General features: G+C 38.2%; 2 protein-coding genes across 5 annotated transcripts; one reads left to right on the plus strand and one right to left on the minus strand.

The window, feature by feature from the left end:
• The first annotated feature begins 366 nt into the window (after window positions 1-366).
• Window positions 367-9,972, plus strand: sv2 (synaptic vesicle glycoprotein 2). The gene is made up of 13 exons (XM_066668685.1): window positions 367-614; window positions 1,013-1,105; window positions 1,495-1,656; window positions 2,322-2,484; window positions 2,731-2,852; window positions 4,552-4,715; window positions 5,471-5,551; window positions 6,549-6,647; window positions 6,955-7,043; window positions 7,940-8,067; window positions 8,224-8,319; window positions 9,036-9,195; window positions 9,399-9,972. The coding sequence occupies exons 1-13, from the start codon at window positions 533-535 to the stop codon at window positions 9,580-9,582; spliced, it is 1,623 nt and encodes a 540-aa protein (XP_066524782.1). The 5' UTR covers window positions 367-532; the 3' UTR covers window positions 9,583-9,972.
• A 72-nt stretch (window positions 9,973-10,044) lies between these two features.
• On the minus strand, window positions 10,045-22,092 carry cpeb1a (cytoplasmic polyadenylation element binding protein 1a). Of its 4 annotated transcripts, XM_066667950.1 has the most exons (12): window positions 21,950-22,092; window positions 21,426-21,546; window positions 17,482-17,676; window positions 15,678-15,892; window positions 14,439-14,688; window positions 14,129-14,242; window positions 13,594-13,683; window positions 13,252-13,388; window positions 12,516-12,714; window positions 12,343-12,437; window positions 12,106-12,186; window positions 10,045-11,380 (listed from the first exon to the last, which is right to left on the minus strand). In XM_066667950.1, exons 1-12 carry the CDS (start codon window positions 21,962-21,964, stop codon window positions 11,270-11,272), a joined length of 1,623 nt encoding a protein of 540 aa, XP_066524047.1. In that variant the 5' UTR covers window positions 21,965-22,092; the 3' UTR covers window positions 10,045-11,269. The 4 variants fall into 4 exon arrangements, with proteins under 4 accessions (XP_066524047.1, XP_066524044.1, XP_066524046.1 ...); XM_066667947.1 differs by having other exon boundaries at window positions 12,343-12,714; XM_066667949.1 differs by lacking the exon at window positions 21,950-22,092 and adding an exon at window positions 21,649-21,710 and having other exon boundaries at window positions 12,343-12,714.
• Window positions 22,093-23,068: the final 976 nt, after the last annotated feature.

Below are 23,068 nucleotides of genomic sequence, written 5' to 3' on the forward strand. Positions count from 1 at the left end.
ATATATTTTATTTTTTATATTTATATCAGATAGGCGCTTCAATCTTTCAGAATACTGCCCTTCAAGCAAACAGCTATTATTCCTGCAGAGATCCTAAAATAAATCTTCAATAAAACTCAAGTGTAATAGCAAAATGTCATTTTTCTAATCAAAATATTACGGTTATATCCGGTTATAAATGAATTACAAATCTCTAATATAAATCTGGTTACACCAATGACTGTATAAAAAATGAATAACACAAATAGCACACTGCCATTTGCAGTACGCTGTATGCTTTTCTAGTCCGAGTGTGTGAGTGTGCAGTCTGCTAATGGGAGCGTAGCTTCAGTGAAGTCGACGGCAAGCTGTGGAATTACCCACAATTCCGCGTTTTGTTTACAAGCATTGACTGACGGAAGTTTGCGCTTGGACTTTATATCGTCACTGTGAATCTTTCTGACCGAGGTGTATCGCTGTGTGTCGACCGTTCACCACAATGATGGCGTGTATAAAAACCGGGGTGTGATATCCAGAGATAGCAGAGTCACCTATGTCTCGACGGGGTCATTCAGACGAAGACAGAGAGCCGCTACTCGGAGGAGAAAGTCTGAAAAGAGAATCGCAAAACGAGAGTAGGGAACACATACTTCAGCGTAGCTTTTAACGTTACTTACGTAGCACATTTTATAAATACTTAAGCTAGTCTGTTCAGTTGTTTTGCGTAATATACTGATCTTCCAGGTCATACCCTTCTCCATCATTCAGCATTACTGAACCTTTCAACTTCATCAGAGATTCATATTCATCTGTTGTATGGTTCTCAAATCTGGTGCTTTATCTGTCTTACCTATTAATTATTTTTCGTAGAACAGTCCCAGATTACTGCCACTTTTTGTTATTACTACTTAATGTTTAGATTCTGTAATAACCTTGTAAATAATACTGCACTGAACATGATATTAGTTTAACATGCCATGATGGGGATTTCAAGTTTTTGGCTCCTTTTAACTAACTAGCATTTGTAAAACAGGCGATGTTTCATTCGAAAGGACTCCAGACTCCACTGAAAGCCGAAGCTGTAACAAGCCAGTGCTGAATTATGAGGAGGCAGTTGAAAAAGCAGGTATGAAAAGGATTTCAGCAGGTGTTTTTATTTGCACAAAAGTTCTGTACAACCCCGATGAGGGTTAACAGAAATTCCAGTGAGTTTTCAAACTGCATTATTAAATAGTTGAGGTAAAGGAAGACATAAAGACTCTTTGGGCATCTCTTTTATTTATTTATATATTATTATTATTATTATTATTATTATTATTATTTTCCCCCCAGGCTGTAATTCCTTCCTGCGGTTGCAGAAGTTGGATTAGTTTCACTAAAGTCCTAATTTGAGTTTTTTTTTTTTTTTGATCAGTACATATACTGTTGCTCTAGTCTGTTTTGTGGTAGCAGTTTTTAATCAGTGCTGTCATTGCATTAACCTTACTTGACCTCTACCTTGTCCTGTGTTCCTAGGGTTTGGTCTGTTCCATGGCCTGCTGTTGCTGGTGTGTGGCTGGGCCAATGCCAGTGATGCAGTGGAGATACTGTGTGTGTCCTTCTTACTCCCCACAGCTCGCTGTGACCTGCAGCTCAGCTCTGCAGATATGGGATTACTCACTGCCAGCATATTCCTGGGTCAGTCACAGAAATATTGTCAGCAATTGATTACACCTGAGACCTTCATTTAGTGGAGCAATAGCTGCCATTTTTATTTTGTTACACATCACATGAATTTTGATCATTGTCACAAGTTTCAAGATTTAGCACAGTATAAATAGCACAGTATAAATATAAAAGGAGTTAAATATTAGACCATGCCATGACATGCTTGTCTTTTTACTCTTTAGCAGGTGGGCAAATCAACAGCAATGTGGTTTTGTACTCATGATTTAGTAGTTAATTTTTCAGTCAAAGATTACTGTTAGATGAGTTTCCATAGCTCTTAACACATAACATTATATGTATGATGTAGACACTGAAAAGAAGGAAATGTGGACACTGCCTCATCAAATTTAGTTCTCCATTTGGGTAAACTCACTCCTGATGACAGAAAAATGAACAGATCAAATGACAGAACATGTGACCTGTGCAAAAGTACTTTTAAGGTTTATGTACATTCAGTTTTTTTCCCCAATATGTTAAACATAAAAATTGTTAACACAAAATATGTCTATATACTTGCAACTGTATACTAGCCATAGTGTAATAATGATAGCCTGGAGTAGGCAGTCCAAATGGTGAAATTTATTGTATTATACTGCATTAACCTTTATGAATGCAAAGTGATTTTTTTCCTATAGGAATGATGATTGGTGGGTACATGTGGGGATATCTAGCTGATCAAAATGGCCGTCAGAAGGTTCTTGGCATCTCATTGGCAGTGAATGGAACATTTGGTGCAGTGGCAAGTTTAGCCACAAGCTTCTGGCTGTTCCTCCTGCTTCGGTTTCTCAGCGGAGTAGGGTAAGATGCACTAAGACCAATTTCAGAATGTAATCGTTGTGTGTGCAAAATCAGGGTTTTCCTGAAACAGATCACCAAAAGTAGTCCTGGGTGAAGTTATTTTCTGTGGCAAATGCCCCCAACAGTAAAATCAACATCAGAAATGTACATTTCAAATAGAAGATTATAGTACTCCCAAGTTTGATAAGAACTACTGCAAGTAATGTTAGTGACCAAAGATATGTAAAACTGCATTTTTATCTCTAGGGTGGGTGGCTCCATTCCAGTTATCTTCTCCTACTTCTCTGAGTTCCAGCCAAGGCTGCGCAGAGGGGCTATGATCAGTGCTCTGGCCACTTTCTGGATGGCTGGAAACATTTTAGCAGCAGGTACAACATTAATATGTTGCTTTGACTACTAGTGCTAACTTAAAAGGGACACTGAAAAGTGTTGTTGCAGTCTTTAACACTTACTGAAGCAGATGTTTTATGCAAAATGATTAATGATGGAGTATTACACAACTGCTACTTAGGTTCACACAATATCCTGGGGTCACATCATATAATGCTTTGGTCAAAATTCCAAAAGTATAAAGACCCATAGCACACTTCTCATCCTGTATTAACAGCCATGTTCAGAACAGCTGGATTCAGTGTCTGTTCCTTTCAATCTTACGATGCCATTTTTCACCCTGTTCCCAGCAGCAAGAAACAAGGCATTGAAGTGCTTGTTTTTGCTATTTTTGCTCTCTTGCATTAAAGAGATACTAAGATGGGGGCATTACATTTCTAATGAAATTGGACAGTGAGTCATATCTTAAAGGTTGGTTGGAATTCATGATTTCTGACTTGGCTAGCCCACAAAGAAACTGACTGACTATCTCAAAGACTGTGGGCTGGTAGGCACTCCAGATGTCCAAATGTATGTGACACACTGCCACAAAGGGTGTGCACACTCACAGCTATGGACTCTTTTGAAAAGCCAGTTCACCTACCAACATGTGTTTTTGGACTGTGGGAGGAAACCCACACAGACAGGGGTTTGGAGACAGTCACAGAGGCGGTGTTTAAACTCACAACTCCAGGAACCTTGAACCACACCGCTTGTAGTGCCACCATGCTACCTGAGCCAGAAATATTTTTCATAAAAACTGTCTAAGCCCATTAATTTGGGACAAAGATATTTGGTTTGGACAAATAATTTGAAACCAGTTTCTTAAAAGATCTTAAATATCTTAAAAACACAAAACCAAAATTATTCTGCAATAATACTGTAGGAAAAACAGGACGTCTCTCAAAAATTGATGAAAGGTGGGGAATCTTTATTACAGCAAGCAGTAGCAAGATACAATGATGTACTGTGGATTCAGCAGAGCTGGACTGAACATTGAGTCGTAGAAAAACACAGCATATATAGATTGACAATACCGCCGTCCCTAAGCTCTTCCTGAAGAAAGTGATGTCAGCTGTGTCTGAATACAGTCCATGTGCAAATACCACTCAAGTTCTAACTCAGTGGAAAATGAGTTCTGTCACCTTCATGCTTAGACTAGTTCCCTTTGTCTGTAATGGTTGCTGATTACTCAGTAATAAAATACTTTTGATATTGATAAGGTCTTCTGGTCCCACAGTAAGAGCTGTTGTTGAGAGCTTCCTGCCTGTTTATATGCTAAATAAGTCAAATGGTCACCCTATCTCTGGTACACTGGTCACACTGGTTTGGAACATTTATTATGATATTAATATTGTTGATTGCAGCGAGGTAAACCAGTCACATTTGGGTCCATGCTGTAATTTCTTAAAATATTTATGAGAAAAGGGTGAATGCTGGAAAGAAAGAGATGAGAATGCTGACTCAATTAATGTCCAATTATTTATGTGAAATGTGCATATAAACTCAGAAGGTACACTGGATAGCTTTGTAATGGAAGTCATATAGAAGGAACCAAAAGATAATCACTCAGAATAAATTTGCATAGATTTACCCTCTTTCTCTAACAACAGGGTAAAAACTAAAAAGCAAAAAACACAGTCCATTTATTCATGTGCATGTATGTATTACTTAGTAAGTGTTTATTTTTGTTTACAGGTGCAGCCTGGTTGGTCATCCCCAGTACATTTCTGCATGTTGATCTGGGCTGGTTGGATTTCCAGAGTTGGAGAGTGTTTGTTGTGCTGTGTTCCATACCAAGCCTCACCTCAGCCCTCATCTTCAGATTGGCCATGCCAGAGAGCCCACGCTTCCTCATGGAGGTACAATAACTATCCTGCAAAACCACGATAATGCAGCAGAGAGGATCCTCAGATGAAAAGAGAAGCAGGAAATATTTGTATTTTAGGAATGGACAGAAAGGCCTGGGAATAATGTTTTTAGATTAGAAGCAAATATCAAGCTTCATTTTTCATCTCTCAAAGATGAAAGCATAATGAGTGTAGATACCAGGAGTGAAGTATATGTTTTGCCTGATTGGTGTATGGGAAAGTAACTCTACTAAGGTTTTCCCTAGTAGAAACAAACATAAAATGTAACTACATAATCACATTTTGCTGTGATTAATAATCACTGTTACCTGCGTTGTACTTTCTTAAGACTGAAGCTTTTATTAATGATAAAAATTTAAATGTAAATAAATAATCAATGCAATATCACCACAATGGAATTATATATTTATATCACTGTGTTTTATAAAAACTCACTGTGGTGGTAACTTAAAAGGTACATTTCCGTATTTTAGTTAGGGAATATAACTGTACCTTATTCTATTATAATTGTAGATTTAAAACCTCTTTCATACACCTCTTTCAAATCTCCAGGATTTACATTATGTTCTTATTTTTTTTACATTCTAAAATAAGCGTTTACAAATTTTCAACTGTCCTTCTGGAGAAGAGAATGCAATGTACCTTTAGGGAACACAACAGGACTTTAAAACCACTGTTGTACCTTTTAAAGGTACATTTACACTTTAGTAACAACAACTTTATGTGTGTCCCTCTTCTTCACTCAGGCTGGAATGGAGGAGGAGGCACTGAACGTCTTTCAATTGATGTACAAACTCAATCACAGAGGAAGCTGCAATCCCTACACAGTGTGTAACTGTGTTTTTTTTTAATGTTTAAGTACAGAGGCTTGCACAGTATTGGGTCAGAGAGGAATAAAGGGTCATTGATAGCATCAGGGAAGATACTGTTTACTTCAATAAACACCCAAAGCATTATCATCCTACAAATCGCCACAACAGACACAACAATTAAACACAAAAACACACTATTTCAACAACAGCAAATAAATGTCTCTTACCAGTGTGTCTTGCTCAGTGATGCATTGGGAAAGTGTCAGATGCAACAACACAATATATACAATCTTTAAAATATCTACCAGGCCCTCATTTAGGTGAATGGCTAGCTTAGTTGCACCCATTAAAAACACAAGTGTTACACACATTTTAATGAATTAAGCTACACAGAAGAATGTTGGCAATAGAATTAGTAGCTCACGATCACTCATATATAAACCTGTGATCAACACTTCCAGTGCCAGGTGTAGGCTAGAGGTCTTTAGAGCAGTGGAATTGCCTTCTCTGTTGTCATAGAGCCCTATCCAGTAACTTTGAAATGAGTCGTCTTAGTGTTTTTAAATTCACCTCACAACATCTTTTGTGGCTGAATGTAATCAATGATCCAACATCTAGTTTAAAGCTCTCCCAGAACAGAAGACGCTGTTACTGCACTGTTGATAACGAATGTTTCAGAAGAATAATCAAAAGAGTCTTAATCTAAAATTAATATTAATTAGCTTTGCAATAATTTGTCATTATTTATTGTTCAATGACACTTGTCTGACTCTGCCTGTACAATGCTGCTTGGAACTCATTCATGCAGAACAGTTTGGCCTGGACTGGCTTTGATCGCCCTCAGTGGAAATGTCCCATAGCCTTGCTGAAACAAACAGTGATGTGTGATTAAGTAATCTCAAAGTCAACTTTCACTTATGGGCGATGAGGTAGCATCATAGCTCTCATATTATTCTAGTTACATAATGGGTGAAGTCATTTATTACTAATGAAGCTTGCTGTTTGTTTACAGGCTTCTGGGCTATCCATTAACCCTAAAGATGGTGAAGATAAAATGGAATCATCAAGGATATGTAGAGGCTGTCAACATTTAATCCTCTTGTTTAAACAGGTAAGAACATTAGACCATCACTCAGAAAGGTGCATTCAAAAGTATTTTACAAATATGTGTGATAATCACAAGGAATCCTTATGCTTGTAGAATGTGTGGAGGGTTAGTCTGATGTTTATTATTCAGATTCCCCTAAGATCCTAATTTGGATTAGCAAAGCCTTTTCATAGCTACAGATTTCTGTACTGAAAGGAAAGGGAAATCTTCAATTAGACTCGAACAAAATGAATACTGATATCTATCTGCAATCCACTGTATCATATCACCCTCTTTTGGTTTCTCATTTGCTATTTCTACCTATTCCCAGGTGCTAGCTCCAGTCAGACAGCTATTTGTTCGTCCTTTGGTCTCCAGAAGCATTGCCTTACTCATTATTTTCTTCTGCATATCATTTGGGTATGTATGGAACATTGCCTGCTGAAAGAAAATATCTTATAAGGGGTGATATTTTATATATTACTGAAGTGTCTGACTCAAAGTAAAAAAAAATAAAATACATAAACCCAAGGCCAGGAAAGCTTAGTTTTGTGTGTTACCAATATTCAGTAATGGGTGAGGCAGAGTGAGCCAAATTACCCGTCCTTATTATTCTTACTATATGCATCAGTGTAAGTCCTTTAGAGTCTAAGGCATGTGTGTAATGTACTGAATAAAAAAATGCATAAAGTATGAAGGCAGTGTATCCATAATTTTCAAATTGAAATTTTCCACTTCTCCTGAGTCCATTTTAATGAGTTTGGGCTCAGAGAACATAGGGCACTTCTGTTTCTATATTGTCTAATTTCATTTGTAAGTTTTAAGTTGCATTTGTGGATGCAGCAATGAACTGTGTTCACAGACAGTGGTTTTGGGAAGTGTTTCTGAGCTCCTGCAGTGATTTCCAGTATAGAAACATGTCTATTTTTAATTCCCTGCCATCACAAGCCCTGAAGATCACAGCCAGCCATTGGAGCACTTTCATATGCACTTAAAGATTTCTCTGGATTCGCTAAAGCTTTTAATGATGTTATATACTTTAGTGAATCAAATCCCCAAACTCTTTTCTATTTTAAGTTGAGAAACATTATTCTTGAATTGTTGGATTATCTGCCCAGTCTTTCACAAAGTAGTGGACCACTTTACTTCACATCTTTACTTCTTTTTTTCCCGTCCCAAATTTTTTTTATTGAATTCTGTTTTCATTTACATTTATAACACGGTTTATTTTGATCACATTGTTTTAAAAAGAAATTCACAGCAATAAATATACACAGTAGCAATATGTGTATTCATTTGAATTTTTTCAATTGTAGCTATTATGGTTTGTGGATGTGGTTTCCTGAGCTCTTCAGGAGAGCAGAAGATGGAGGTTCTCCATGTGCCAATATGTCTCAGCCTCAAAGTAAAGAGAATCAGAGTTGTTATCCAGTCAAAACTGCAGGTAGGACATTTAAAACAGCTTTTAATGAAAAAAAAAAATACATAATAAAGCTGGAAGTTTTTAGAATATTAGAACTAAGCATATTGATGTTGGAAATAAGTAGATATTGTTTCATTTATATATTAATGATAGGTATATTGAAATATTTGTTCGCAGTGTATATGGAGGGCTTTGTGACAGCAGCCTCTAACCTGCCTGGAAACATCTTCACGATATTGTTAATGGATACAGTGGGAGGGAAGATCCTCCTCTGTGAGTGACCATTCAATATCCTTATATTAATAAGACAAGACAGGTGGCACAGAGGCACAACAGGTAGTGTCGCTTTCACAGGCTCCAGGGTCATTGGGTTGAGTTTGAGCCCTGCTCTGTCACTGTCTGGGCAGAGGTGTGTTCTCCCCGTGTCAGCATGTGTCTCCCCCAAGGTCCAAAAACGCACGTTGGTAGGTGGATTGGCGACTCAAATGTATCCACAGGTGTGAGTGAATATGTGAGTGTGTGTTGCCCTTTGAAGGAGTGGCGCCCCCTCCAGGGTGTGATCCTATCTTGCGCCCAGCGATCCACAGCGACCCTTAACTGGATAAGCAGTTACAGACAATGAATGAATGCATGAATGAAGGTATTTGCCTGAAAACATTACATAGAACTAGTGCTGAGGTGGTATCTGTTTAGAGTTATTACCTTGAAATATAGTTCGGGGCTAAAGTCAGAAACTAGTGGCAAATTTAACTTTTATTATTCCCTTTGTTTTCTTTTTTTAAACCTGGAGCATTATTAGTTCATTAATCACAGTGGAAGGACCATTAAAGCTTCCATCCCCAGGTGTTTCTTCAAATTATTTTCATTTACAATACTCTTGACCTCTACGTTTTGGAGTTTTTGATGTTTGAAAATTAATCTTTGCTCTTTACGTTTTGAAATACAAAACCTGAGATCAGTACTTGTAATGTCTGTCTGCTTTCTCCTAGCTGGAAGTCTACTGGTGTCCAGCCTGAGTGTGTTTCTCATTTATGTGGTGAAGACTAAAAGCCAGAGTCTCATAATGTCTTGCGTGTTCAGTGGCGTTTCTGTCATCTCCTGGAACGCTCTGGATGTTGTTGGCACTGAGCTCTACCCCACCCAGTTACGGTAACTGTCCTAACTGCCACTGTGCTGCAAAGGCTACCATGCATTTGAATAGTGAAAATGAAAATTTATGCCAGACATATGCCAAATTATGCCTAGCAATAAGACTTTATCATTGCATTCTGGACAAAGAAGAATGTAAAGCCTTGTTTCATTTGTATCAAATTATGAATCATGTATGACATCCAGGATTCATTTTCTTTTAGCTCTTCTGCATTGGGCTTCTTCACTGGAGTGGGCAGAGTGGCAGCCATCATGGGAAATGTGGTTTTTGGCCAACTGGTGGACACTAACTGTGCTGTGCCTGTACTTCTGGTATCTGTGCTGTTGCTGGTTGGGGGTATAGCAGCCCTAAAGCTACCCTCAACCAAACAGATGGACTTGACATGAATCCCACACATGCAAAGTAAACATGAGACATTCATACACACTGACCGCACATGCTGGCTAAATGGACACTTGTAATTTTAAATGCTTGTAAGCCCACAGGCAGGCTTAAAAACAGGACTAATCAAACAGGAAGAGATGTACCTGTAAATGCTAGATGATATTCATATATATATATATATATATATATATATATATATATATATAATGTGTGTGTGTGTGTGGCTGGAATTGAGACTACTCTGGAGCTGGCAGCTTGCAATCGGGACCAAAGCTGGCACACAGACTCGTTTTTTAAATCAGCAGTCAGCATATGGTATTTTAGCAATACATGACTGCACTACATCACAGTTAATTGTGGTCGTGTCATTTTTTAGGATAATAAAATTTGTAGCAGTGTACCAAAAACTAAAGAGTTGTCTTTAGTTATTCTGCAGACATAATCCAAACACAGGCAATGCTTCAATAACTTTATTGGGCCCAACTTGAACAACCTCCATTTTAGGTAACCATGGCAACACTTGCAGACCAATGAGGTAGAGATTTTTAAACTCTGAAAAGCAGCTGGGCCAGGCAACAAGCTCAGCACAACAAACCTGATTGAAAACCAAGAGAGGGGGGCAGAGAGAGACAGACACTGACCTGACACTCGGTCTTTGGCACAGAGCTTTAGAGTCCCAATGAAAATGGGGTTAAGTTGCATTTAACGGTCCACAATAAATAGGCCTAATAACAGTTAATTTTACATTCAACAGGAACACAACAGTAGAAGAAAGGAAATTAATGGGTCATGCTCTCTATGACTCTGCCTGCCCCATTCTATATAAGTACAAGATGGGATTTAAAACCTTCCTCAACTTTACCCAAGTGCAAATTAAAAAAGTGCAATAATTTGATTAAAACTATGTACAGTCCACAATTATCAGAGGTCAAAAGGCTGTTCCCATATCATTACCATTTATAACTGACCCTTTATAGCAAGATTGCTGCTAAACAGCAGTGGCATTCAAAGAATACTTAATGATTGGTTCTGCTGCACAGCCAGGTCATGCATCAACCATTTAATGTTACTTGTTAAAATATTAAAACAACTTGCAAAATCACAAAAACTACCCCAGGTAGACAGAGTGGAACTACTGCTCAAATACTAAATAAAATGGTCAGATCTGATCCATTCCTAATACTGCAGGTAAAATGAGTAACAACAGTGTAAAATGCTTGAAATAAACTCCAAACTCTAAAATAAAAAAGCCAGCTGACCTGCCAAAAAATAAAAATATGTTTAGGTAAAACCTGTCACTTGCCAACATAAGAGGCTACTTGACTTCTCAGATAAAATGTTGATGCAAAGCATTTAAAAATAAAAAGAAGTATTTGTGGAAAAAGTCTAAAACCAGGAAGGCATTTTTTGTGTTTGCCACCTGCAGAAATCTGGGTTTATCTCCATGGTGATGGTTGTCTGGGTAACTGGGTAAATGGGTCTTCATCACCCAGGCCTTCTGCCTGCATAGTGCCTTAGTGAACAAGTAAACAGCAAAAAGAGAAAGCAGTGCAATACTAGAACTTCCTACATTGATTCTCTGTCCTGGCTCTATCAGCTCAGAGGAGGGGATGGCACATTCAGCCTCCCTCAGTCCAGTGAGCCCTGGGGCTTCTAGGTTAGCAGCAGAGTTATGTTTGGTGCTGTCGTTCAGCTCGAGTTGAGGCTCTTCTGGTTCCGCATGAGGGGCCGGTGACTACTCCGCATATCCATAGAGTGCTGCCAGTGCCAACAGGAGCGGCAGTAATACTTAAAACAAGCCTGCGGCAACAACACAGAATCATGAATTACAACCACAAAATCTGCATTTACATCAAATTTAATGTACACTGCTGTACATTCCTCTCTAACAATTATTTCCTTTGAAGACTTCAGTTATAAAATAAAAACATAGCTGTTCTATTAATTATGTTATGAATTATTATGTTTACAATCACACAAAAAGAATTTAAGCTAAAAATATTTGTAAATACAAGCAACAGGTTCATGCAGCATAGTTGTACAAAGCAGTAACTTAGTAGGACTAAGAAAATATTTGTTAAGAGGGCTGGACAATAATTTAATATCCATTTATATTGTAATATAAAATGTTTTAATAACAATTATATAACAATTTTTATACACACTTTCAATATACATTATTTATAGCATCGGCCATTGACTGAAGTTCATTACAAGGTGCTGTCATCAGTTCATTGCACTCTAAATTAAAGTAAGTTTAAAAATATTAATATTGACAAAACCAAGAGGTTGTTGTTTGATGCTGATGTCATGTTGCTATTAGTTCTTGGCAATTTTTCTGTATCTTTTTTTAACCTTCTTATCAGTATCGGAATTATATTGTATCAACCAAAATATAGCTGTATTTTTTTTTTATGCCAAATTACATGTAATTCGATTCATTCAGAAAAATACTTTGATACTGCACTTAATTACGACTGCTCACAGCGCTCAAATGCATTAAATGCATGACATCATTTTCTGACCTGGTCTCTACAGAAGAACGGGCCTGGCTGACAGTTACAAACTTGGCACATGGAGTCATCAAGGTAAGGATCAATCTGAACCTAAAATAAGTCAGAGACAAGAACATGAACTAATTATACCAGAGAGAGAGAAGGAAAATTCCATGATAATCTAAATTTAGGCATCTTGTGTAACTCCAGATACCCTCCTGAATTCAGACAATGCTCACTTCTCTCTGCACTCGCTTTTTCTCTCACCTTCTTTGTGAACTTTGCGTTTTTGATTTCCACAAATGCAGCGTTCACAGCTTTTAGGTAGCTCTTCTGGTTCCTGAATGTCACACGTCCAGATCCTGCAAAAAACATATCATAAATGACCTTGAAATAATGTCCATAATACTTGGACTGTGTATGACAGCTAAAAGGTAGACCTATGGGATATTTGTGCTTGTCTGTATCGATCCCAGCGTAAGTGACCCCTCCAAACAGTTCCTCCATTATGTGGGCCAGTGCTTCAGCATTCAGCATACCATGAAGAGCACCCACAAATACTGTTCTACTTGGGAAGAGCCGCAACGAAGGGCAGCGCACAAAATTACTGTCTGTGATCACCCATGGAATCACCTGCACCTTTGTGAACAGAGGAGAAAGAATTTTATCAGAGTTAAAATATTATATCCTTCAATCTGGCCACTGAATATAAACAGGCCAGACAATATGTTGTAATATGCCATATTTGGATTATGTAATAAATTGCAAAATATTAAAATATACTGGAATAAAATATTAAAAACTGCAATACGTTTCATGCTGAGGTAGCTGTTCATTTACATTTGCAGCCTATCACCACTCTCACATTACAAGACTTTTTTTTTTTCTGTGGCAGTCTCATTCACTGTGTATTTGTTGTTTTAATTCATATTTAAAATAGTGCAATCAATGACCCATAAAACTCATAAAAATATTCAGAATTAAATGTTGGAAAAAGTCTGTGGAAAACTGATGTTCAGTGGCAATTTTTGTAATGTATACGTGTGTTTTATGACAAACAACTATCAAAATGTGAGTGTTTTACTATGTAAACATCATAAAATGAGCCTTTAAATTATTTCATATTTTCTCCTTAATTTCAATCTATGATCTTCATAAAAAGAATGAAATACCTACATCCTTGCATTGTATCCTTTTGCTAGACATCTTGTAGTAGTATTCCAGATAATCACCAGGATGCTGATGGCGCTGGGTACAGGCCTGCAGCAGAGCCTTCACTGACTTCTCGAACTCAAACACTAGGTATGCATAACCTACAGAGAACATTCAGTTTTAATAATCAGCATGTTGACAACTCCAATGACAGACAAATTAAAAGCAAAATTAGCAACACTACTCAGCACTGACCACTTCGGACCTTTAAACAAATATGCACCTAAGATCTGGGATCACTTTATCCAATAGCTGAATTTACTACAATGTAAAGCAGTTCTTATATACAACCACTGGGCCAATTACCTTGAGGAGGGCAACGAGGGTGCTTGCCATCCCTACCAGGCCAATCTACCTTTAGGGGTCCAAACACACTAAATGTGCTCAAAAGACTGGCTGCAGAAACAGAGACAAAACCATTTCAGTAACGAATTGATTAGAAATGAAAACTAAAGGCATAGTACACTGCAATTCTCTACTGATTCTGTTGTTGGATTGGTCATGAATTTTTTAAACACTGTAAAAGTTTCTAATATATGGTCCAGAACTAAATGAGTGTGTGTGTGTTTTTATGTGTCTGTGGGATATGGAAGCGGTTCTGTTCCCGTTCATTAACCCAATTTGGAAACATTTTGCACATTTCCACTAACATAAATGCTGGAACCGAGCAAACCTGAAATGCCTGCTCATGATGTATCCTTGGTTCCAATCAAAAACTGTGGAAATGTGGGCCGGTTCCCTAGATAGCAAAAAGGTTCTAAGGATCCTGAACAGAACTGGATCAAGAACCACAATTTATTTAAACACAAAAGGGCTGTGTGTGTGTGTGCATATTACTCACCTTCTGTGATGTCCCATGGCACTCCTCCCAGGAACACTTTACAAGAGTAGATGGGGTTTTTGTAGTTGCGTGGAGGCAGCTGTCCAGCCCAGGTAAAAGTAGCTTCATTTGTTGCTATGAAGAGCAGTGAATTTTACCAAAATCTACTCAGATTTTAGTCAATTGAGTTTAGTAATGGAAAAAATGTATCAAACAGCTAAGTTGCCTATTACATTTAACATCTATATGACATTTTATATAACCCTAAATCACGAGGTACACCAAAACCTGAGTGACAAAACTGTGACTAATATTGCAAACAGAAGAGTACCTGCCGCCTGCCTGTGTAGCTGAGCCTTCCTCTCGATACTGAAGGAGTGGTCTGGAGATTCAAGTGTGTCCCAGCTAGGCCAGGTGGTTGTCTTTGTCCAGCACTTAGCCAGTGACCCTTCAGACAGGGCTGGGAGAGTGGGGACAAGAGGAGAAATGGGTTCCTCTCTGTGTCCTATTCCCATCTTCATAGCATCTTTCTGAGAGCCAGACAGGAGCAAGTTCAAAGGAGGAGATATCCGGAGGCTGGACTACAAGAGAAGAGAGATTTCTATTGTAACCACAATTGTGTTTGATGTAACAAATCTCTCTAAGCTAAATGTGTCACATTCAAGTTTACATTTCCAAGGACTGTGCAATAAATGACTGCTTTACTCAGCATGATTCTGTGCTGTGAAGGTTATCCCAGGTCACTCACTAAGTAGTCTCTTTACCAGATGCCACAATTCTTACAAAAACATATGGTTACTGGAAAATCCTACTTTGCACATAAATGGTTGGTTTAATGGCTCTGCTCACTTGTTTGTCTGCAGACTGTGATTTTGATATGCCCCTCCGGATCCTGGGGACAAACTGAATGCCTTTGTTTATTACAACAGATTAAAAACAATTAGGTATAGATGCGTTTTCCAACAGGTTATGGGAAAGCTTTTTTTGTCTCACAATATGGTTGTTTTCCAACCAATTAAATATGCACTGGGGAGTAATTTATTAAAAACACATGTTTGCATGTTTGAATCCCAGGCTAATTTTTTGATCAAGCTATATGTAATTTTCTAGGCAAAAGAAGATGGCCAATAAATACGATTTGCTAGGCAAAATAACCAGCGTAACTGATAATGTTCTAGAGTGGAGCGTCTTTAAAACCAGATGCAAATCTGAAACCCTAATTGTTTTTTAATCTGTTGTAACAAACAAAGGCACTCAGTCTGTTTTGTTTTCTGAATGAACAAAAATTTTAAATATATCACTAGGTGGCACGGTGGCACAGCAGGTAGGTAGTGCTCCAGGGTGACTGTCTGTGAGGAGTTTGGTGTGTTCTCCCCGTGTCCACGTGGGTTTCCTCCAGGTGCTCCGGTTTGCTCCCACAGTCCAAAAACACACGTTGGTAGGTGGATTGGCGACTCAAAAATGTCCGTAGTGTGAGTGTGTGAGTGAATGTGTTGCCCTGTGAAGGACTGGTGCCCCCTCCAGGGTGTATTCAGCTAATGAATGAATGAATGAATATGGCACTACTCACCAGGTGATCAGATCCAGAGGAGATGCCACTGGTTTCAGAGTCAACAGGGCTGCTGGAGCCAGAGTTTAGAAAAGAGCAGGACTCCATAGCTGGAGTAATGCGGGCCAGGCTGGGGAAATGTTCAAACAGGTCCACTCCGCCCAGCGAGCCTTGGCTCTGATAGCTTTGTGGTTTGTCTAGCACATTCCCCAGAGGACTGGTCAACAACCCCAGCACTGCCACATGCAGACAATATGCAAAATACTGTGAGATAATATATATAAGCTGCAAATACACAGGCAAATATATGTAATATATGTTCATCAAAGCCAGTGTTAACTACCACATAAAAGGTTCCAATCCATCAATATATTTAAACAAGGGTGCTACTGACACAATTAAACAAATCCATGCAACAACTGGAGTGTGTGAAACAAATCTGTACAGTTTTCTCTGTAAGATGCAAAAAATCATGTTAATAACTGTTAATAACATTTTACATTTGTTATATATGTTGTGTAGTATTTTACTGTCAAACAAAAAACTTAATGCCACAATAAATAAAATCATTTTGCAGTTTTCTAATATACTAGATAAACAGATAAACTGTAAACAATATAAAGAAACCTCAAATTACATTATCAAACTTTACAAATCAAAACTAGGCAAAATAGCAAATTCAACCTAGTGTAAATATATTAACTACTAAGGAATAGGATAAAAGAATGAGGAAGATAGAGGTAACCACGTATGTCAGATAACACTGTGGAATCACTGTTAAATGGACAGATGTTCTAATCATTAGTATCTAATCATTTAACCAAAGAAATTAGTTGATGTCTCATAAAGAAATGGAGAGAAAGAGATAAAGAGAAGTCCTAGAGTGACATTAGCCCTGAATGAGACAGCAGAATTGAGCTGGTTTAGGTGCTGTGCTGTGCTAGTGTCTGTGTTATCTGTTCTATTAGGAGAATTGGGGCAGAGCAAATTTGAGACACACGGGGATTTTACATTCAAACGTGTGTATGTGTTATGAATAACTTCTAAAAGACGAGCATTAGTATAAAAGAAGGAAGATTGCTGACTTTTAAATTTAAGACAAAAACACACATAAATCCCAGTGCAATAACTGCACGTTTTGGAGAATTATATGAGTACTTGTGGATCAATAAACTGCTAGCCCTGGTGTGTTTGGCCTGGCTCAGGGGAAAAGTGATTAGTCATGCATGAGTTAAAGATATGAGACAGCACTAAGACTGAGCTCACACTTTCCAGAATGATCTATCATCACACCAACACGTACTATCTCTCTCTCTCTCTTTCTATCTCTCACCCTTTTTTTCTCTCCCTATCTCTAACAAACAGATAATCAGAAAGGTTCCAGAAAATCCAGAATCATCATTCATTACAGCCGCACATGTCTATACGAACGTATACATGGACCATTACAAAGGGCTCAAAATACCCAGAACAACTGGAAAAACAATAAGTGATTAACCTTTTTAAACAATCAATGTGTTATTCAGTTACAAATCTTCAGGCTTAGCTATGTTGACTCAATAACTACTACGAAACTGCCATGCTTATGAATGTAAATAATGCTTGGGTCCTTAGTGTATAGGTTTAACTCCTAGGGTTGCTTTCCCAGACAGAGATCCATTTTAAACCTAGACTAAAAAGCCTGTTAATGATAAATCACTATTCAGCAGAAATCAGCATTTCTGTGCAATGTTAATCTGTGTCCAGTAAACCAGCCCTTAATGCAAGGTACAATGATTACATGTAAACAATGTCCACACTGAGACTTGGAGGCTGTGGTACTCACTGGTTGAAGGGGAGCACGGCTGTGCCAGAGGTTCCGAATCAGGGCAGCTCCAGGGCTGGTCCCAGCAGGGCAGGCCCAGGGACTGCAGGCCCAGGCTCAGCTCAGTGATGTCTGGTAAGCTGAGGGGAGCATCCTGCTCCTGGCTGCAGAATGGCATCCTGCTAGCCACAGCAGAGCATCCTGCATCTGGCAGGTCTACAGGGAAAACATGCATGAGATATAACCAAAAACAAAGTCACAATGTGAGGTAAACACTCCAACAACCAAGAAACAATCACACATACAGAGAACAGAGAGAAAAACATGAATTTAAATGGTCTAAAAGAGCAGAACCCAAAAGACCAACCTGCCATGCTGCCCGTTGAGGCCTCCATGAGCCTCAGTGTGCATCACTGACCCATTAAACATGTGACAGTTACAGTGAGTCTCTCACTGCCAGAGCCATTCCCTACTCCAGCATGTCAGATGCTCCCTATCACAACCATACTACCAGCTTCACTCATTCCAAAATACTTCCAAGCATCTCGACACGCTGTGTGACTGTGTGATCAGAATGTCGAGCTCTCTGCTGTGCTGCTCTCAGCAGCCAAGCCGCATCACATACTGAACTGAGGACAGAAGAACAGTCTCTTTCTCTCTCGCACTCCCTCCCTCCTCTCTCTCTCTCTCTCTCTCTCTCTCTCTCTCTCTCTCTCTCTCTCTCTCTCTCTCTCTATGCTGAGTCAGGCCTGGGGCTGGAGGCTGGCCAGGTGACAGAGGAAGGGAGGGACGGAGGGAGGGGGAGAGAGACAAAAAGTGAGAGAGCACTAGCTGGTGTCTGTAATCACTGTGATTCAGCTTGTCTGAGCGAATAGTTTTGTTTTCCCTTTCTAGTGAGTGGACAAGACACACCCTGCTATTCCTCAATGAACACAAACACACAGGAATGAGAGAGTTTGTTCTTTTTTATCTGAGCTGCATACATGCAGCCAGGCCAGATAGATCACAGTCTGGAATTAGGAAACAAAATGGTTTGGCTTCTTGGAACAACTGACCAAATATAAGCACAGAAAAACTACAGTTAATTAAAGGCTTGTAGTAAGGAATGGTGCTATGAAAATAAGATCATATTGTGATACTCTAACACATTTTTCACAGTGTTGTGCATTATATTATTTATATTTTGTGTGATATGTTACAGAAATAATATAAATAAATAAATAAATACTTCAACTTCTTCAATTTTAAGTCAACATGAAAGAGAAATTACAAGAATGTTACTTCTTAGCATGACATAATTCTGAAAACATTCGGATGGGCAGTAATACGAGTGGGACATGATTGTATTATGATTTTAAAAATACTCTGACTTCATGTTGTCCTTAAATTGAACAGGACAAATGTTATTTTTAAAAAGATATAAAAGACCTGCTAGAAAAGCATGGGATATTTTGTAATATCCTCTTATTACCCATTTCCATCTATATGAGCCTGTCTTACTTCAACATTAAGACAGTTATATACAGTTTAAGAACACTCACAATTATATCTATGTACAATCTCCTTTTTTGGCATAAGCTTGATTTTTTTTTAACAGCCAATAAAAGCAAAAAAGAATTAGAATTAGAACAGAAAAGAATCTGTGATTAATTAATTTATTAATTAATTCTCTTGAAAAATGTATTTAACTGATGATAGGGCAAAGAAAAGCTTTTCTATATGCTCATATGCTGAAGATAAGCTGAAGAAAGTTGGGACAATTATACACCTTTTTCAAAATATGAAAAGTTTGGGAAATGTATAAAAGGAGCATCTACAAAAGGCTCAGTTTTCTCATGCAAAGATTGTCCATGTCTTAGCACTTTATGTCAATTTCATGAAAGAACATTTCTGAATGCAAGATTGCAAAGAATTTAGGTCTTTCACAATCTACAGTACATAATATTGTATAAAGGTTTGCTGTTTCAGGAAAAATGGACATCAGGTTCTTTGTGCCATTGTAAAAGGAGCAAAAGTCAAAATCACTCATGGCAAAGGGTTGCATCAGTGCCCACAGCCTGTAAGACTTGCAATGTATGTGGAAATATATATTGGGATTACAGAGAGACATCTGCTACCATCAAGGCTGCTTCTTTTCCCAGGACAACTGTGCATATTTCAGCAAGAAATTGCAAGACTTGATTGTGAACATGCTACAAAAGTGTGATTTTGTAGACTGTGTGCTTTAGCAGCTTCCTGCAGTCTAAAGCTTTCTCTTTGGGTCCATCATGAAGAAAAGTTTCAGACAGCAACCACAAACCGTTGTGCATCTGAATTCTTTTATCAGACAAGAAGGTGCAAATGTTCCACTTGCAAAACTGAAAAAATTCTCATTTCCTACATGAATATAAAGCATAATTTAAAGGAAACAATGCCCATTTCCCAAATTTAAAGTGTATTTGGCAAAAAATTCATTTAATTATATTTACAAAATGCAAAATGTTTAGTCAGTAAGGTATAGGGAATCTTTTCTCTGTACTTCCATCAGTTCAAAGTAGCTCTGAACTTTTATGGACACAGAGTCTGTATGTGAGGAGTGTGTACTTTGGCAGGGCCATGTGCGTTAGGCTTGAACTCCTCAGTGGAGCAGCATGATTCAGCAACAACTTAAAACAAGAAAACCAGCTGACAAAGCCATTCTGATGCCAGTTGAAGTCATTTGCAAGAGCACTGGGGTTGGGGAGCACATGTGCAGGAATTAAAACAGCTGTATGAAACTCAGGTGCAAATAGCTCACAATAGCTCAGTAGCAGAAATTCAGATGAACTGGGGTCCCGTTATTGATGATTTGGAGACTCTACCATAGGAGCAAATAAACTGCACTGCTTTAACAGAATTGAGTGGACTTACCTCGTTATTAAGACAATGAAATTAGGCTAATAAAGATGGAAAGCAGAGCAATTTCATTCATTCATTCATTGTCTGAAACCGCTTATCAAATTCAGGGTCGCGGTTGGTCTGGAGTCTACCCAGAATCACTGGGCGCAAGGCCGAAACACACCCTGGAGGAGGCGCCAGTCCTTCAAAGGGCGACACACACACTCACACCTATGGACACTTCTGAGTCACCAATCCACCTACCAACGTGTGTTTTTGGACCGTGGGAGGAAACCAGAGCACCCGAAGGACTCATGCAGACACAAGGAGAAAACAGACAGTCACCCGGAGAGGGAATCAAACCCACAACCTCCAGCTCCCTGGAGCTGTGTGACTGCGACACTACCTGCTGCACCACCGTCTATTTTTTCAATAAAAAGTGGGAAACGTCAATTTATTTCCACTGTACATCAGTCTATTTAGATCAGCACCATTCCAGAGGAGTCAAAAGAATTTCTGTACATTGTTAATATATGAATTCTGCTGAGTATAGAAGAGTCTTAACTCATAAATGCAACAGCAAATGGTTGTTTTGGTTAAGGTTCATATTCCTGAGTCCTCGTGATCATATTCATCACTGCATTTTAATGGAGTATTGTCCAAGGGACTGAAGATCACAGACATTCAGTTTTGGTTTTCAGCTTCGTCTTTTAGTCACAGATAACTCTGAGGTCCCTGAATCTTTTGATGACAGGGTGAAATACCTAACATATATGCAATTACTCATTAAGGAGACACTGGTTTTCACCTTTTGAATTATTTGCTCATAAAGAAAGTGGCCTCTTCTTTGTCACCATGTGTCAACTTTTTAAGATGTTTTTCAGAACATATAACAATGTTTAAATCACATTTTTTGTACCATATTAGGGACAATTATCTGTATAAAGTGTGTATCACATAAACAAAAAACCTATCAGATAAAAACTCTTTCAAGTATATGTAGGATTTAAAAATATTAAATATATATTTTTAAACTGTGTGCCATTTGTATTGTTCTTTGCTTATTTAACACAGGTATCCAGACTGAACAATAACTGATTGACCTGTACCTGTCAAGTAGAGGTGGGGATTCATTTGACTAGGGACTGTTCGAAAATTCTCCACCCAGATGTTCATTGTGCCCATGATATCTTCATCTCCAGGGGTATTATGAGTTTGCTGTTTTTCATTCTAGTCAGAAACAGTGAAGTCCTACAGTTATGATCACATGCATTTGATCAACATTCATCTGAGCATTACAGTACACCACCACCACAATGTCCCCGAACTTACTTTCTATTCGTTAAAAAGAAAATATTTCGAAGGTTATGGGCAGTACAGAATGAAAACTTAGACTTTAATGCCTTATCGTTTTCCCACAGGAGCCTCTTCTCCAAAGAGGTCAGTGGAGGAGCACATGGCGGCAACGCAGCTAATGAAATAATCTTTGAGGATGTGGAGAGACGTACAGGCTGAGAGCCTAGTTCCCTTATCGAATTAACTAAAAGACATGAATTACAGAACTGATGACTAAAGGCATAACTTCATTTCAAAGAAACCTGGTGGGTCAAAAACGTTCAGTGTCCGTACTTACCCAAGAGACAGCCATGTTTTACAGTGCTAACACCACATTTTAAAACGTGTGGTCCAACGGACACTTTAATTAGACACACGTCATATCGCCCTCAGTTTATAGTTTCGGTTTAGCTACGAAAAACATTTCAAGAAACTGGGGAAAAAATCCTAAAACCAAATGTTTTCAAGAGGGAAAGCTGCCTCATGGACTGCTCTGCTTAAAGAGTTAAGACACACCCAAGTTCACTGTGTGTAAAACATTTGAATAAAAAAACTAGAGACGACCCTTGAGATGTAAAGTTTTAATGATAAATATTTTGGACATTGTACAACGTTTAAAGGGCTTTAGACATCATATTTTCCTTTTCTTCTTTTTCACGGACATTACACTTTTACAAACATATTTTCCTGCTCACACGTACACCAGTAACAATTCAAGCACGGAAAGGGAAAAAATGCTAGTGCAACTTAGTCTGTAAACCCAACACTCAAAATTTATACCTAGAAACAATATCCCTGTTCCTGATAGGACAGCATTTAACAAGCATTAATGTGCAAACTGTTTTTAAGAAGACATTCACAAAGTAAGCTACACTTTATTTTTTCTCACTCTGAATCATTAGTAAAGGTCCTAAAATGTAACAAATGAAAAAGACACATAACAAAGGAAGGTTGTTTGATGTTGGTTATAAATATCTGTTGCTCCAGGAATATTCAGATCACCTTCTCATTTTCTTTTGTAAACATTACAATCCCTGAAGCTACATATTTCATTGCTGCAAATGAAAAACTGCTTAATCCTTTAACAAAGTGGATTTCTTCATTGTTTTTCACATTTTCGTAAAAGCATTCAATTGTTAATTTCCCTGATAAAGTTTAAAGCCTTAACCTTTGACTCCCATATTTAATTGCCATGCATGATATGTTAATATAAAGATATAAAATGACATGCAATGTTGGCCTGTTTCTTTTCAATATTTGTCCTATTTCAATTTAATTGCTGGAAACATATTCACAAAAGCTGCTTCAAAGGCTACAGACTGATCTCAAAACCTTACATTTGATATCTAAGTGTGTATTCCTTGTTTGTTAGTGTATTGATTCAGATGCTGTATGTAGTATTAAGCTCATATGCACT

The sequence above is a fragment of the Hoplias malabaricus genome, chromosome 4 (genome assembly GCF_029633855.1).
Source record: "Hoplias malabaricus isolate fHopMal1 chromosome 4, fHopMal1.hap1, whole genome shotgun sequence".
NCBI classification, from domain to species: domain Eukaryota; kingdom Metazoa; phylum Chordata; class Actinopteri; order Characiformes; family Erythrinidae; genus Hoplias; species Hoplias malabaricus.

What these genes read in the sequence shown, in the direction of transcription:
- sv2 (XM_066668685.1), top strand. Translation starts at nt 533, where the DNA reads ATGTCTCGACGGGGTCATTCAGACGAAGACAGAGAGCCGCTACTCGGA. An exon ending in CACTGCCAGCATATTCCTGG is followed by an intron (nt 1,657 to 2,321) that starts GTCAGTCACAGA and finishes TTTTTCCTATAG; the next exon opens with GAATGATGATTGGTGGGTAC. An exon ending in CTCTACCCCACCCAGTTACG is followed by an intron (nt 9,196 to 9,398) that starts GTAACTGTCCTA and finishes ATTTTCTTTTAG; the next exon opens with CTCTTCTGCATTGGGCTTCT.
- cpeb1a (XM_066667947.1), bottom strand. An exon ending in GCCGTGCTCCCCTTCAACCA is followed by an intron (nt 15,893 to 17,481) that starts GTGAGTACCACA and finishes TGCATGTGGCAG; the next exon opens with TGCTGGGGTTGTTGACCAGT. An exon ending in CCCTCGTTGCCCTCCTCAAG is followed by an intron (nt 13,389 to 13,593) that starts GTAATTGGCCCA and finishes TGTTCTCTGTAG; the next exon opens with GTTATGCATACCTAGTGTTT.